Source organism: Xiphophorus hellerii, chromosome 18 (genome assembly GCF_003331165.1).
Source record: "Xiphophorus hellerii strain 12219 chromosome 18, Xiphophorus_hellerii-4.1, whole genome shotgun sequence".
Taxonomy (NCBI): domain Eukaryota; kingdom Metazoa; phylum Chordata; class Actinopteri; order Cyprinodontiformes; family Poeciliidae; genus Xiphophorus; species Xiphophorus hellerii.
In genome coordinates, this window is record NC_045689.1 from 10,957,792 (window position 1) to 10,975,633 (window position 17,842).

At 40.5% G+C, this 17,842-nt stretch overlaps 1 protein-coding gene across 6 annotated transcripts in view; it reads right to left on the reverse strand.

Moving 5' to 3' along the window:
- The window catches only part of pax3b (paired box 3b), a 28,928-nt gene extending 12,592 nt beyond the window's left edge, over positions 1 to 16,336 (reverse strand). For 2 of the 6 annotated variants that reach the window (XM_032545808.1, XM_032545810.1), the window contains exons 1-4: positions 15,854 to 16,336; positions 15,204 to 15,439; positions 14,927 to 15,056; positions 14,464 to 14,607 (exon numbers count right to left, since the gene is read on the reverse strand). In XM_032545808.1, coding sequence (XP_032401699.1) covers positions 14,464 to 14,607; positions 14,927 to 15,056; positions 15,204 to 15,439; positions 15,854 to 15,938 — 595 coding nt within the window. In that variant the 5' untranslated portion in view covers positions 15,939 to 16,336. The remainder of the gene's footprint in view (positions 1 to 14,463; positions 14,608 to 14,926; positions 15,057 to 15,203; positions 15,440 to 15,853) is intronic. The other 4 variants (XM_032545813.1, XM_032545812.1, XM_032545809.1 and 1 more) reach the window with 4 other exon arrangements.
- Between the last annotated feature and the right edge of the window lie 1,506 nt (positions 16,337 to 17,842).

The following is a 17,842-nucleotide window of genomic DNA, read 5'->3' on the forward strand; positions in this document are numbered from 1 at the left end:
TGTGACTTCAATATTTAGGGGTTTATGATCTAAAGCACACAGACTAAATCCAATTTGCATCTCATATTAAAGATAATCTGTCCAAATCTTACAGGTTTGTAGATTTCTCGTCATTTAATATTGAGGCAACAGTTTTCACTTACTATAATTTAATAATTCAGGTATGAAGTTCGGATTAGGATGAAATCTACCCTCTGATTAATGACTACACTGCAAAAACACAAAATATTTTTTACGTATTTTTGGTCTAGTTTCTAATGCAAATATATTAGCACACTTGAAATTGGATAAAACTAATGTACAAGTAACTTTTCAGAAAGATATAGGCTCTTGTTTTAAAGAAATAATTCCTTAATATTGATGCAAAAGTAATGGTTCTACTGGCAGATTATTTGACGTAAGTAACATATCTTATATTCTATGTCCTATGTTAATCTTGTCTTATTTCAAGTGCACTAAGATATAGGCACCAGAAACTAGACAAAAATTAAGATTTAGTGTTTTGGAAGTGTACATTTACACTGTATGTTACTAGGGTTAAGTTAAAGCATGGCCTCTAACCCATTGTAAGATTCACGCACTGGGTATGTATTGTGCGTCTTATTTCAGTATCTCTAGTACTTTGATCAGCCTTGGTTGCTGGTTTAAAGTGCTTTACATATAAAGTGTTGTGTTATGAGATGGATGGATAACAAAGCACACAGATGGACCACAGGACTGGAATTTTAGAGATATTTCTCCATAATTATGATCATTTCATCTCTACAAGAAATTTTCTATCCAGACTTTTCCAGATTGTGTAAGACCGCTGCTACATTTTTTTTTTACCAAAACAAAAACTTTATACCAATTTTAAAATAAAAGATTGTCACTGAACAAAACTTCTAATTTATGGTTGATAAAAAAAAATTATCAGATGCAATATAACTTGAGGCTTGGTGATGTAATGTGCCTTAGCAGCTTTTGTGTTTTATTTCTTTTCATTTCTGACTCAGATCTGTGTTAACACTATTGTGAGATCTTCTCTGTAATCCAGCAGTTTGGTTTTTAACTACTTCAAACACTCCATTGGCTTCCTTCTCAGCTCACCGTGGCCAAAGTGCCCACTTTTTGTGCTACACTTAATTAATTCCCCCTCAGCACAGGGGAAGTTTTGTGTGCAACACTGTATTAGTTCCCCCCTTGGAAGCAACAATAAAATACAAGAGAATCCAAATAGCTCGGGGCCCCTCATGTGAAACTGATCCTCTCTTCCCCTTTGGCGATTTTCTCCTCACAACACCAAAAGCTGTGGGAGTCAACTTAACTTGTATTAGGAGCAAATTGGTAAAGAAACTTTCAAGCATGAGCGGCCAATACGTAAAATATTTTTGAGGTGGGAGGGGGGACAAAATTGAGACATTGGCTTAAGCCTCCTGCAGGATGTTTTTGTTGTGGTTTTAGCTGCGTTATGCTCCCTGAACATGTCGGCATTTTAACAGGAAGGACAAATGAGCAGAGTCTCCAACAGGTGCAAAGAAAAGACAATTTGAAATCACCGCAGCGGTTTATGGTTTCGTCTCTACGCTATCAGCTGTTTCTGGATCTGTTTCAGATGTGGTCATCACAGAGCGCCTGTAAAACCTCTGATGTGTGGGGGGCCAAATTTTTCCTCGACTTCTGAATGACTAGGCTTTGTGCTTTAGATGGTGAGGAAGGAATTCGGGGTGTGGAGTTTTGGACAGGACGACCGAAAAACAAGAGATGAGGCCTTTTGTAGGCTCCCCCTCCAGTGCCTGCATAGAGGAAGGTCGCAAGGAATGTCCACCCTGTCCTACTCCTCCTCCTCCCCCAATCCCACCCCAGCATGCACGTTCCTCAGCATTTCACAGGGATTTGGGCCTTGGGAAAGCCGAGGCAGCCCAGGAAAATCCTTAATCGCTTTGGAATTACCCATTCGGTTATGACAGCTACCGGGGTTTCTAGAACTTTTCAAAAGAAGCGACAGAGTGGCACCTCTCAAGTCTTGGGAGACTAGCAGTGATAAAGTGCTTTAGGGAGAACCAAAGCGGGCTCATTAGTTTCATTTCACTTGACTTTGGATTGCTGCATCATGTGATGTCAAGAGGCAGCATTTATACAAGAGGCTGAGCTGAAAGGAAAACAATCTGTGGCAGGAAGCCGAGCACCAGACACAACAAATACTGCAAAACGAACAGAAAAGGAATCGGAGCAGTATCGCATTCACCGGACAAACACTTTATGTGCTTTGGCGCACAACCCTCCTTAAACAAGCACCACCTTCTCCTCTCTTATTCTCCCCCCTCCTTGTCACCCTGTCTTTGTCCCCCCCCAATCTCCCTCTTTTCCACCCATATTTCTCTCTCCGACTCTCGGGCTCTTTGTTGCTCCACAGAGCTGAGGTCTTTGCCGTCGATTTCCACGCTCCATCTGTGGAATCCGTCATGGCTCCCTCAGCCCTTCACAGTGGAGGCCTGTCACCTGCCCCATGGGGGAGCTTGGGAGGTGTTGGAGGGGGCTCGGGGGGAGAAACATAAAGAGGCTTCGCAAAGAGGGTTAGGGTGGGGTAGATGGGGGCATAGCCTGGGGCATTGAAACCCCTGCCTTACTGCCCCCCACCCCACCCAAAAGAGAAAATTCTCTGCTAGCAGAGGGAACTGTAAGAGCACCTGAGGGGGGGAGTTGTGGAGGAAGAGGGGGTTTTGTTATGGTTGTAAATGTACCCATGAGGATAGACTGTCAGGGCATCTGTGTTGGTTTTAGTTGAGCATTTAGACACTAAACAGGGAGAAGCTATACTTTGTGTATTTTCTTTAAAACTTCCAAATATTTATCTTTCAGTATTTAAAGAAAACATTGGAACATGTTAGCTTAAATGTGCATTAATACCCCTTGAGCCTTTCCTAATTGTTGTCACATTACACCAACTAACTCCCAAGCTTTTTATTGAAATTTTGCGATAATATTTATGTGAGAAAATTAAAGAGTGACATTTCTATTTAGCTCCATTCAGTTAATTTTTTTTAGGAGCAATTTTGGCTGCAATTGCTACTTTAACTCTTTAGGGTCACTAAGACAGAAAAAATTAGCTCTTAAACATTGCTCCAGAAATAAACATAAAATCAAATTAAAAAAATTTTTTGAATTTTTTCATGAGAACCAAAAACACTTAAGCCCACATATAACAAATAATTCTAAATTTTCAGAATTTTTAACACCCTAAATGCCAAACAAAATATGCATAAAATACTTTTTGCATCATAAAAGATAATGACAAATACATAAAATAACAGCAACTGCATTTGAATGGGAGTCAAAAACTACATAAAATACTGCACGGCCAAAGGTCGACATTACTTCAAATGGCCCACGAAATTAAGAAAAAACACCACGAACACACATCCTTCACAGAGTTTGTGCAATTTCAATAAACACAGTGAAAGTAAAACTAAAATGTAATTTGACAAACTCTAGTTTATAAAATAGCTGAAGCTCAGTAAGATTGGATTGAGAACATCCGTGAACACCTTCAAAGCAGTCTAGTCACTGATTTACAAATGGGATGGAATTAGATCTGGTAGTTGACTGATCCAGTCTGACACGTGGAAATGCATTTATAAATCTTTCCATTACAACTTTGGATGCATGACAGGAGCATGGAATTGGTTCTCTGCCCCAGTTTCAGGTCTTTTACAGCCACCAGCAGGATTTTTCCCCAGGATTGCTCTATATTTCCTCTATCTACTATATTCCCATCAACTCTGAACAGATTCTCCATTCCTACTGAAGGAGAGCATCAATACAGCATGATGCTGCCACCGTCATGCTTCACTGAAGGGACCATGTATTCAGTGTGATATGAATGATTGGCTTTAAACCACACATTGTGATGAATATTATGATTAGCTATAAAGGCCAACAAAATGCCGAAGCCACAACCAAAGATAGAATGGAAATTTATGCTAAAACAAAATTAACGCTAAAAAGGAGTGTGTGTTAAAACAGAATTTAAAATATATATATATATATACTGTTAAATATTGTTATAAGCTTTATGGAATTCATACTAAAACAGAGAATGTATGCTAAACCTCTATTTATGCTAAACGAATTTTGATAAAATGGAATTTATGCTAAAATGGAATTCATGTCAAACACAATTCCTGAAAAATTGAATTTATGCTAAACAGAGGTTATGACAAATGTTATTTTTATCAAAAGGAATTGATATTAAAATGGAATTTCTGCTAAAAAGGAGCTTATGCAAAAACGGTAGTTATGATAAACTTGCAAGCATGATTTCTGCAAACCTTCTGTTGTGGCTTTAGTTCTTGTCATGCGGCTTTTACATTTTGTTGACTCTTTTAGGCCATTGTGAATTACAAACAGCACATTTTAAATTATAATTTGTAAAATAATTGTGACTTCGCAATTATTCATCACTTGATGTTAGTTTATCACTATGAAAAGTTTGGTTGTACCTTAAGAAAACCATATGAATTCCTTAAAGTACAGCAAATGTTAAAGCTGGTTGTGACAAGGAAGCAACCTAATCAACCCAAAAGCTTGAAGTTCTCTACAACTTGCTTAAACGGGTAAAAGACACAAGGAGTGCAATACTCCACATCTATTACGCAACACGGCATGCAACAGTTTTCCCCTCATCCTGCATGCACTTTAGGGCTATGATAATCATGTCAGCCCTGAGGCGTCTACTATCAATTAAGTCTCTCCCTTTTGAACACATCTTTACCCTTATTGATAATGGAGTGTGATGTTGAATCAGCAGCAGTACATTAGCCTGCTTACTCCAACATGGAGGGGATGAAGTTTAGCTAAAGATATAGTGGTGAAAGCTTTTCTAACTTCTGGTTTCACAGAGGCCTGTATGCCATCATCGTCTCACTATCCCTGAGATCTGACTGTATCACTTTGGCACCGCCACATAGCCACGGCCAATCAAATTATCCACTCTATAGTTTATATCACTTCCTGCATGTATATACACCCTAAATCTTAAAATGCTGTATTTACACAGCTATATATATATATTTCTTCTCCAGGAAAGAGCATATGATCCTCTTGTCAGTTCATCCAAATATGAGAAAATATGGGCCTTAAAAGAGTCAAATGATCTGAGTACGAAAGGGCCTGGAGAGACGGCCCGGGTGAGCTGCGGAGCATTAAGCTGCAAATAAAAAAGGAGCGGTGGAAGGGAGGTTGCTGTTGGGGGTTGGAGGAGAAAAGAAAACTGTTTAATTTAACCAAACTGAGGACCTGAGAGGCACACAGCACGAGGGGCTCTGAGCCAAAACAACCTCTCCTGAGCCAAGGAAGCCCAAAATGGCTCCCACCATGCTACCCCATCCCGAAGGAGAGGAAAACAAGGAGAAGTAAGAGGCGAGGATTTAGCTGCAACAGTCTATTGGAAAGACTTTCAGCATTGACAAATTTCTGAGAGGCAGAGTGGGGGGGTCGAACGGGGACACAAAGGCTTAAATATGTCCACTGAGACACGGGACAGTACAGACCGAGCATAAATGCATGTGTGCGTGATTGTGGGGCCGCTGGGAATTGGCCGACCATATGCGTGTTATTTACACCACAGTTTGGACGTACGGCTAACTCATCAGAGGCAAAGGTTGGAGGTGGTGGTGGTGGGTGGGGGGGTATCTTGGTTAATAGTGAGGGTAAATCAAGCTTCTGACACATCTCCCCCTTCTCTCCACCTACTCCTCTCAAAAAACACAGAAAACAAAAGGCAGAGGAGACAAACGCAGCATTTATTTGGGCGGAGACGACCATGCTGCCTCCATTCAGGAGCTGTGGGACTAAGTGACTGGTCGACTGCATTAAACAGTACATAGAAGTCAAGGCAGGCAGATGCTGGCCTGGATAATGGCTTTGCTGACAGCTTACGGACCCATCTGTGACGCTTTCTGCTGGGTTAAGAAAAACATGGTGCGTGTGGGTCTACATGAATTGTTGTGTGTGAGTGGGTGTGTGGGAGGAGGAGTGGTGGGATGGTAAACTCACTTGACTTGCTAAGAAGTTGCTACATTGACAGCTGCGCTGAAAATGAGGGAATATGTGTCCTGCATGGAAGATGAATATGCAGAAAACAGTTTTCATAACTTCGAGGCATTTTCACGCACGTATCTCACTTTACAACCAGAAACCTCTGAGTATTTTGTTAAGATTTTATGTGACAGACCAATACAGAAGATAACTGTGAAGTAGAAGAAAACCAACTAATGATTTTCTAAATGTTTCAGATAAATCAGAAAAGTGTGACATGCATTTGTATTTCACTCCCTTTAGTTTGATACTTCCAAACAAACTTCTGTCCCATCAACTGTGTTCATAATAACAGTCCACCTATGTGTGAATTCACCTTATAAATATAAATGCAGCTGTGCTGTGAAGGCCTCAAAAGCTTAGTAGAGAACATTAGTGAACAAACAACAGCATAAAGGATATAAAAATCCTTTCTCTCCTCCAGGTCAGAGAGGAAGTGATGGGGAAGTTGAAATCAGGGCTATGTTGTAAAACCATATCCCAAGCTTTGAACAGAGAGGGCTCTGTTCAATCTACCCATCTGAAAATGAAAGTAGGACGGCACAACAACAAATCGACCAAGATCAAATACCTTGCCTGGTGAAAAACAAACAGTGCACATCAACTTGAACCAGGGCTGCACCTAATGTCATGTGAAAGCTTCATGTTGAGGGGCTGGGATGTTGGATGGATGAATACAACTATGGCCACACTTTTCAGATTTTCCTCTGTAAAAATGATCAAAAGTAATGAATAATTTCCATCTTTTTCAGAGTTATGCACTACTTTGTGTTGATTTAAAATTAAAAAAAATGTTTGTGGTTGTTATGTGAAAAAATTTGGAAAAGTTCATGTAGTACAAATGCTTGGAAAATGCGCTGCACATGTCCTCACACACACAAAGGCAAACTCTCATCAATCAAAGCCTTGTTATGCTCAGAGTCATAACATGACGACAGTCTTAAAGAGTCTGCTGCTGTTAGCGGGGACTTCAGGGCGCGTGCTTGAGGATGTTGAAGGGTATGAGGAGGTGGTTACCTGTCATTTGTAGCTAAATGTGTTTCTAACCCTGTTTCCTGTGCAGCGCTGGGGGAGAGTGACCTTACCGGGACCCAATGACCCCAAAGACTTCTTCTGTCTAAACTACAAAAAAAAACCATCCCAGCAGCAGACAGAGGGGGACATGTCACAAATCCAGTTTGCTATCACTGCCATTTTTATTTGTTGACAGATATAAAGGATGTTTGACTTTTTCTCCCTTTATTCCAGAGCCTATAGGCGATCTTTTTTATGCAGCAGAGTTATCTCCCACAGGCATTTGCTTGAACAGCAACATACTTAAAACAGAGCAATGTGCTGCAAAGTGGTGCGTTCATTTCATGTGGGTGAGGGGAATTCTGATTTTCCTATTTTTTTCTACCTCAGGTCTCAGATGGTAAATATTACCAAGGAACTCCTGGTTTGGCAACAAATGTTGGAACAAGAAAGTTCCTGTAATCAAGTTTCAGAGAGTGGTGAAACTCTAGATTCAACTGATTTAATTCTTCTTCACAGTATTTTGTACCTAGGTTTATAAACAAATAATGGCATAAATATGACTGTTTGAGAGTACACCTATGGGTTATCGGAGAAGATATTCCCACATGGGATGACTACTACATAAACATGCTTTTTAACCACCGTTCTCCCACACCCTCAGAAGGCTTTAGGCTAATTAGTTAACAAAGCTCTGAAAGAAAGTCAGGCTTCATCAGTCAGATGATTGACAGCTGCCTGTCCCCCCATCAGCTACGTGGATGCTGCGTTTACTGCCCCCTCGTTGGCCTCTGCCATCTCTTGACACTCAACCCTGACCCCGGTAAGCTCACTTGCACGTATGCACACGTTAGAAACAATTGAGCTCACAAACAAGCAAACGGATACATGCAAGAGAGATTCTGCCTTACTTTTTCAGAAACACACACTCACCCAGATTTAAAAACAACCTCTCTCCCCCATCCACCCCCCCAACTGAACTGTTGGGCCTATGGTGCATACTTGCAGCAGATAAAGAGGGGCCTTATTCGAAAGCCAGCCATTCTACTTGACCTTCGCCGAGCCTTTTCACTCTTTCACTCCCTTCAAACCATCTTTGGGGCGCGCTCGCCGCTCAATGTGGCTCAGTCCGTCGCGGGTGAAGACTGGGGGCACTACTGCAAATTTATTTGGGAGGGGGTGCCCCCAAATACTCCCTCAAACACGCACATGCGCCTAAACACACGCAACCTCTCTGGGCCCCGCCCTTTCAGAAAATCGTCCTGACTTCAAAGTTGGTGTGCATTCATTAATTGCCCTTTGAATTGATATCAGAAGGTCACAATAAGAGTGTGAAAGCAAAAAGAGGCTTTAATGAAGCATAGAGCAGCCATTCATTTGCAGATAACTATGTTTTCATGCTTGGATAGTCATCATGCAAGGCCTTATTAGAAGAGAGGGAGGGGTGCAGAGGGCTAGGGAGACGGAGAGAGCCCCAGGGTAGAGGAGAGTGATTTGGTGCTCGCCACTTGGCCCCTGTGCCCCCCTTGCCCTTGTGCCCAGGGACTCTCTGAGTGACACATTCATCCGCTCCTTGGACAGACAGAGCCCTCTTCACAACACATTTGGCGGAGTCCAGTAATAGCCAATAGCTATTATAGGACTCATCAAGATCTTCTTTTTTCCTGTCTTTGTCAAATTTTGTTGGGACAAAAACAGCAACACTAAAAATACCAGGGCCATCAGTTTTAATATAAGTTAATTTGCTGACAGCTGTCCCAATTACACAAATGATTGGTCTGAAAAGTGCTTCGAAATGTCAAATAAACTTTCTGTGTAACATTGGACTCTTGTCTGAAACCCAAACATATCTGTTTCAAAAAAAGCTTCACGGTAAAAAAGCTAAAAGCAGAAAACTGCAAACATGTTTTCAGACTGACAAATTCCACATTAAACAGTTTAAAAAGTTTTTTTTTTTTCTTATTCCAAACTTGGAATGCAGTTCCACTGACCTACAGCGTTTGATGCAGAACAAATGTTCAAAAACTAAAGGATTATTATATGTTCAGAACTCCAGAATAGCTGCATATGTTTGTCATTTCAAACCCGGTGGCATGACAATGTAATATGTATACCATTATCATATTTTTCTATTTCCAAAAACCTCCACTGTGCACATTTTTCTTTCCAATTTGTAACATTAAATTATCATATTTCTATACCCTAAAACTTTTTTGATGATATGAAAGATAACGTGTAGAAGGGAACTGATTTTTGTGGCTGTGTAGAGAAATGACTAATGCCGTGATTCCCCTCCTCCACCTGTTGCTGAGTATTGCTGTTTAAATAGCTGCAGACAGGTTGCTTCATTTTTTCTTGCTTAAAGGGAAGGCAAATTCATATAGATTCGTACAAATATTGTAGGTTGCAAAAAGTGATGCGGAAACTAAAGAGAGCCATCCATCAGTATTAACAAGAAAGAATTATTTTAAAACTGCAGAGAGGATAGCCTAAAAGCTGATATGAAGTTAGACTTGTGTTACAGTATAAAGACCAGAAAATATATATGTAGTAATAAGTACTTGAAAAGTACAACACCGTTTTTTTATTCTAAAGTTTCTGTATCAGAATCAAAGTAAAATGTTATAGTTAGCCTTATAATCACTGTAATGCTCTGCTTGGTATTTTACTATTGCAACAGCAGTAAAAATGTATTGCTTTACTATTTTAAATTAAATCAATTAAATCAGTGTGTTTTAAATCATTGTGTAAAAAACTGCTATACCCTATGCAGTTGGAAATTTAGATTTTGACTTAGTTGTTTGCTGTATAACGGCTACAAATTAGTCTACAAATGCATCCATTATACTGTATATGTTCTTGGGTGGCTGGGTTTATGATTCTTAATGTTTTCTATATAGATCATTTCTGTGTCAAAAGCTATGGAAAAAATGCTCCCAGAAAACAACCATTCATTAGCAATATCATCAATCAAAATTGAGGTTTAAATGTCTCCTGTAAACTTTTTCATCACTAAAATAAATCTCCTCACTTAGCTCTAAACCTAATCTTTGCCTCCTTGTCTGCTCCTTCCTCCTCTAGTTCTGAAGGTTCTTCATATTATTTCATCTCCTCTGCTGTGGCACCAATGTGGGCTGTGCCCCCTCGTACCATTTGCAGCTCAAGGTCCCACACCCCAAGTGGCAGAGGAACCTAAGTTTCTCATTCAGTTGCATTATTTACACAAACAAAGTCCCGCTCTGTTTCTGTGACAAAGCTGGCTAAATCTTTATAGCTCTTTCATGCATTGTCTGTGCACGGTTCCCTTTTGTCCCTGAGCTACTGGCCTGGGGTTGTGGACACAATGAGGCCGGCAGAATGGAGGCAGATTGAAGGAATGTGCCTCAATAAACCTAATTATGACATGATGACTGCGCTCACCATGGTAGGGGTTTTTCAAAGATCCTGGGCTTATTCAATTAGCCCTTTCCAGGATCCTCTTTCACCAAAATAAAGTTATCCCTTTGACTGTTTGCATTGCAGAGTGGAATGTGTGGACATGTGTGTGCATACAAACGGCCGGGGTAAATGTAAGTGTATTGGCCCTCGACAAGGCTCCTCTGTATTATCGGGCTAATTTCACCTAAGTAAGTTCGGACTCTCAAAGATACACTGTGAATATGTAAGGCAGGAGGAGGGTGGAGAAGGGTGGAGGCGGGTACACCATGTCTGTTTTAATCATTAACTTTGTCTTCAGGGTTAATTACCATGATGTTAACAGTTTGCCAGGGCCCTAAAAATGGGCCTGGAGGGCCAAAACTGTTGTCAAATAAATCTAAAAATGAAGCGGGGTATATAGCTTTTTGAGAACTAAAGTCTTCCTGTTTAACGCTTAAAGAATTTGTAAGATGTTACTGTCAAATACATTTATATTATTTAAGTTTAAAAGCAAACTTTGTATTATTTAGATATTTTTTTACTTAACATAAAAAAATTATTTGTAAAAAAGTATTGTTTCTAATAAAAAAAAAATCAACAAGTGACTTTCAGACCATGATGTTTACACATTCTGATGACTATTTAGGCCACTGTGTATCTCTTTAATTATGTACAGCTGGTATTTCCATTGCCTAAAGGAGAGAATATGGTAGTTATCATCTGAGAAGATAATAGGCTCCTTGTTCCAAAGTAAACAGTTTGAGCTCTCGATGTAAAATCAGTCCCAGTGAAACAAAACATATGCATAATTAACCCGCAAATTGACAATACACGCCCTAATAAGGTTCCTTTACAAACTAGATTGACTTTGCTTTGTGCGCCGTGGAGGATGCAGCGCAAATATAACCCGAGCTGTGCGCCGCAGGCTCCGAGAGACACACGGAGAGCGAAAGAAACAGAGGGAGAGGGGCGGTGTCGCTCTCCAGATGAAAGTGCGATGAAATAAAAGAGTCGATTTAATCTGCTTGAAGAGATTTAGGAGAGCAAGTGGGGGTAGAGGGGAAAAGGAGCGGCTGGGAGGAGAGGGGAGGGCAAGCGGCTGAGTTTTCGGAGCTGTGCGCATGCAGCGCAGAGGACGGGCTGCCCGGGGCCCCCATTGTCAAGCTGTGCTACGGGCCAGACTGGGGTTCTCCCCGGGAGAACATTGGTCCCTATTCACCGAAAACACTCGGTAATGCCCCCACCCCCCTCGGTCATTAAAACGAGACATGGCACAATATCGACATCATTTAGAGGACATTATTAATGTTTGAGAGGCCAAGGCCAGGGCACCATCAAAGGATCAATGATAGCTCACGAGTTACATCAGGCTGGAGAAGTTCTCTTTGTTTTGTGGACCAGTTGAGAATGGTTAACTCTGCAATTATAGTGTTTATTAAAAGCCACGAGGGCAATAATGACTTTTTTCTTCTGCAATTACTTTATTTTATCGAATTTTATTGGTGTCTCACAATGAATTATATACACTCTAAATAAGTTCGTGTTGGCTGGCGAAACAGCCTTCTTGTTAAAGCTTTGTGGCCAATTTCACCAGCTGGGATTTTCATGCGCGCCACTGTTTTAGGGGGTGAGCGCGCATCTTCGGGCTGTAGGTGGCTTTCACAAGTCTGAATTGCCTAACTGAATGGCAGAGGGCTTCTTAAGGCGATCCCTAAAAGAAAACATTTTGTAGATGAAAATAGCCGGTGAACGGGTCCTCCGAGCCGTGCCGGGGCAGCCGGAGCGCTTCCTGAATAATTCATCCTTCATTGCGGCCTCATAATGTCTTGCGTCGGGTTTTTTCTCTCCCTCTTTCTGTGAAACTCTCCTTTTCCTTTCTATTCCTCTGGCTGAATATTAAGCAGGTCGCCTTCTTCTCCTTCTACTTTAGCGGCGGCCAAAGCTGTTTCCAAGCTGGCCTTTTGTCCGCGCGCAGCCCAAGCGTGAGCCTCAAATGGACTCGCGAGCCTTTGTCTCCCAAGTTCATCCGCGAGCGTCCCGTTGTGCGCGCGAGGCGTGTCTTTGTGAGGAGATGGAGACCGTTGAACAAATGTTTGATCAACTCATCTGGGGGACATTTTGTCTCTTCGAACCAAGGACCTTTATCTCTCCTCCCCTACTGACGCAGGAGCAAGCGGCAGCAAATGCTGACATTTGGCGCCTTAAACATATTTGACCAACAGATCAATATTTTGGGAACAATATAGTCTTCACTTTGTTGCTGACAGGGGGATCTGCTTGCACCATAAGCTTATTAAGCTACGTGTTAAAAGTTTGTTTTCTAAGCTACTAGTCATACACTTAAAAATCAGAGTGTTACAGTTAAACCAACAAAATTGTGGACAATTTGCATGTATTTTATTTGAGAATGATGTACATCAATATTTCAGAATGGAAAAAAGAGGAAATGTGATTCTTAGCAAAAACTAGTAAACGTTTGACAAATTCTAATTATCAAGGTAATTGTGTTAATTTATCTTGTTGAAAACAGACAGAATGAATATTTGATGTGAAACTGACAATTTCACCAAGTTGTGAAACTGTCAGTGAAATAGGGCTAAACTATTTAAACGTATTCTAAAATGTAAACTTTAAAGCTAGGAAGCACGATATGCTAGCAAGCTTGACATTAGCACTGCGGCTTACTAAACTGACAGATTCATATAAATATAAAAGCCTTACTGTTCTATACACAACATTTGATAAATTACATTTAACTTGAGTGAAATTCAAAAGATTTAAGTAGGACCTGTTATCAAAATAACGACGTTAATACTGGTGAAAACTAAATAATTATTTAACAAAACATTTATAAACTAATATTTAAATTGTGTCATAATCTTGCTTAAATTTCCCAGAGCTGATTTTTTTCCCCCAGCTGGATATAAACCAAATTAAATTATTTTAAGCTAGCAAACTCTGACAGACTCATTACCCTAACAGTTTTTCCCTCTGTCAGTCACAGCAAGGTGTACATGTTAAAAGATGTATGTTTGTAGAACTGTAATATAATATGGAAATTACAGAATGCCACCATGCAACACAAATTTCCACTCTAGTGGTGCAAGCCAAGCATAAAAAAAACAACGTTTTTGACATTCAAAAACAATCTAATTTGCCCTAATGCAGCAAAGTTTGATGAAATGAGTGAAAAATGTCAAACTATCCCACAAATCTGGAATAACTATACTTGTATTCAGCAAAAGGTTCAATCTGCAATTTCTGATGGTTTTCTCTGGCATTTTACTTGTTAATTTTTTACTCCTCATAAAAACTTACTACTTAGAGTCACTAGCATTAGCAAATATTTTCTTTCATGAAAACAGTTCTGCCTTTAAAACTTTTTCCACTGCTTGTAACAGTTTGCAGCCCTAATAAAAATTGATCTGGTCTTCAATATGGATTTCAAACTATATAAGCACAGCAATAAAGAGCAGTGTGATTAGTTTTAATAATGAATGAAGAAATTAAATGGTTGATGGGTTTATAATGCCACACTAAAACATTACAGAATATATGCTGAAAGGCTATACGGACTTACTGTAAAGGCCATTCATTTACTGCTTTTAAACCACTGCTCAACACACTCACACAGACAATCACACACATGCATTCTCCTCCTTCCCGCACAGAGCCATCGCCTGCTGTTTGATTTACGGTATAGGGCCTCATGGGAAAAGCATTAGTGAAGAGAAATGATCGATAAAGAATTCCTCACAAAGGTTGACCCATACTCTTTACCAACATCCAGCAACTTTAAGCCACAGCTAGTGAAATATTACTAGTCAAATATTCTTCTTCAAACTGCTTTGCTAAATGTGGTGAAATTTCACAGAAGCCTCTCCAATAATTAAATTGCAAAACAAACGTGAACATTTCGCCAAGCCAAAATATACACTCAAGAAGTAAACTCACATCTGTCTCCCAAGATGCCTTCAATGCTGTGTTTGGCTCTCCGTTCACTGTCCTCCAGCTCCTTCTTCTCGATCTCGTCTTCCTCTTCTTCTTCCTCACCTTTCCCCCCAAACTTAGTCCTCATGATGCGACTGATGGAGCTCACTGCAAAAGTGGAGGTTTCAAACAAATTCATGATGTCACCATGAAAATAAAGATTAGGTGAAAATATATGTAAAAGTTAAGAATTGTGCTGACAATTGGATTTACACTGATGAAAAATTATCTAAAATGTGCATATATTTATGTAAAAACGATCCTTTCAATACTTTACAGTTTTATTTGTATTATTATTTTTTGAAACAAACAAATTTAAAAAAGTAAAATAAAAACAGGTACTTAAATTATGAAAAAAAAATAGGCTACATAACTTTAAAAATTCTGCCAAAAATTACGTGAAATTCTTCTCTTTTTCCCTTTTTACCTGAAGGAACGTTGTTGCGGTCACATATCCCATCCTTCAGTAATTTATCCCGAATCTCCCAGCTAAACATACCCGGGTTTTCCCGCTTGTATTCCTCTATTCTCCTCTCGACGTCCGGCGTTGTTCCCTGCTTTAAACACAAGAGTTGTTTTATTTGCTGACCAAACAAGTAAGCCGTTTTACAAAATCAACAGGTTATTATGACGCATCAACACGTAAGTGAATGCATAAGTTTTACTTTGATGGACTGGACGTAAGAAAATATGAATGAAATTACCTTGGGTTTGCTGCCTCCGATGGCTCCGGGTCTGATCGAGCCCGTCTCCTGGTACCTGCACAGAATTTTGGACACGCAGCCGTGGGAGACCCGGAGCTGTCGGGAGATGACGCACGGCCTGATCCCGTGGTGGGCCATCTCCACGATCTTGTGTCGGATGTGGTTGGGCAGAGGTCTGCCGTTGATGAAAACCCCTCCGAGCTGGTTGACTCGGCCTTGACCCAGCGGGGTAGACACTGTAAATTTAAATATTAAAAATATGAGGGGAACTTCTCAGGATAGAGCCCGGTCTCTTCGGGATCTCTAATAAAAAGCTATTTATTTTGGAATAGGAAACTACTTGTGGCACTTGGAGTAATAGATGTTTCATCAGTCTGTAAAAATGTAGCTTATCTAAAATCTCAGCAAAGCAAACTGTAAAACAAGGTGGACAGAACTGGCACGAAGTTTCCACAGTTATACCAATCTGAAAAAGTGTTTTTAAGAAATAAAGAATCGACTTAACCGACACGTTTTAGTTCACTTAAGTCCTTCTTTTAGTCTTTATATAACCATTTAGGCACAGAGTCCATGACTGACTTTTCAATAGAAAGTTTTTAAAAGTCTATTTTTTTCCGACGTCACTAAATCGACATTTTGACGTGCTTTACCTTCCAGTGGGAAGCCGCTGCGGGGGTAGTTCTGAGCCAGCGTGGGTCGCATCATCCTGGGTACTGACCCCGCCAACGCAGTCATACCTCCACCACCCCCACCGTCTGCACCGACCTCCTCTTTTCCCGGGGAGGGCTCTCTCCTGCGGCGAACAGCAGCAGGAGTCGGTCGGTAAATGGAAAAATCTCCGTCCTTGTGAGAAGTTAGCACCGGCTAGCCTCGGTAGGGCTTAGCTGAGCTCCGGGCTACAGCTAAGCACCGGAGTATCCCGGGACAGCAACAGCCCCCGAAGGAGTCAAAAACTGACGTCAAAAAGATGAAATTTGGTTTTAAGGGACTTGAAGGGCTTGTGTTTTTCAGCTTAACGGGTTCTGTTTTTAAAGACCACGGCAACCAGGGCGTCGTTTCTATGGCGAGGATGTTGTTGTTGTTTGTTGACACCGGTTCGAAGTGAGAGTGGGCAATCAAAAGTAGTGGAGGTTCTCCCCTGCTTGTCCAGCGCTCACGGTTGTGATTGGCTGAGAGACTTACGAACGTTACGCAGGGGAATGCTAGGATTGGCTGAGGCATAAAACTTTTTTGTCCTATCAGAAACGCAGTCATAGTTGCGCTGGACAGGACAGGGGCGGCAATTCACAGAGCGCAGATCTGTACATAAAGTTCACTTTTCAGGGCACTGGGATACTAGAAAAAAAGATATTAGGCTTGTGCTGTGTAAAATGCTACAGCACAAGAGATGATAAATCAATTAAATGTTTGTTTAAATAACTAAAATAATGTCTCAAGTGTCGTGGAGTATTTTTTTTACTCAGTTTAGATGTTGTGAATTGATCTTTTTTTATGTAATTGCTTTATGGTGAAAAGCAATAATCATTAAAAACAATTTTTTTTGTTGATTTACAAAGAATGGTAGAATACATGTCTTCTTTTGTGAATTTTGTCTCTAACTCTCCGATACTACACATATGGGTCATGTATGGAATTTCTACCAACTAAAAATTGGAACAGATCAACGTTTTAAAGTCCAACAAAATTAATGATTTAGTCCCAGACTTAACATTTAGACCAATAATTACTGCTCCAAATTATTTATATACATTAACATGAGCGCAAATTGCAATATTTTCCTCATTGAACACCACGTCGCTTTGTGAACTGATTTATGAAGGCAAAAAAGGAGAAAACAACAGAAATCAATTAGAATTCCATGCCGCCAATCTGTGCGTAATATCATCTCCGAAGTGTTTACGCGTGCTATTGCCCGCGACCTCTAATTTGTTTCCTCCCCGTGGCCTCACATATATGACACAAATGGCGACAAAGAGCGTGCACTTCAAGGAATTTATTGTGGTTCTTCAGAGTGCAGCACCAACCAGCGAGGAACAGTCTGATGGGGGCCATGCGCCTCAGCAGGGTATGACGCCAGGGCGGCCGTAAAGCCTGTCTGGCGCAGTGCCACTTTGGAAAGGAGGATTTATTTTTACGCCCTTACAACTTGCCCCCGAAAGATGTCTAATAATCAATATCGTCACAAACAAAGAAGTTGTCTTGCGTTTGCTGGGGTCACGGGTCACAGCATCCCGTATCTTTCGCGGGATCTGACTGATGCAGTGGAGTGCTCTCCTACATGCTATGAACTGGCACAAAGGCTTGCTTTAATTCACAAAAAGGCAACTTTATGAACAGCAATAAAAAATAAATAAATAAAGTAAGGTTCAAGCTTACTTACCAACAAGCTTATTAACCAACATTTGAAAAATGTTTGTTTTGACAGAGCCTGACTGAGCCGGTCCAAAGCTGTCTGGGAAATTAATCAGAATTTTATTTCAGCGCCCGTCAGTAACTCCGCACCGTATTGTATTTTATTCGATTCATGTTCGGATTTTCCTACATAATTTAGTTTATAACCAAAAAAGTAACATCAGCCACACAATTCATATATATAGCCCAGAGCCAGGACTTTAAAAGTTGCATGTTATCAAGGTAGT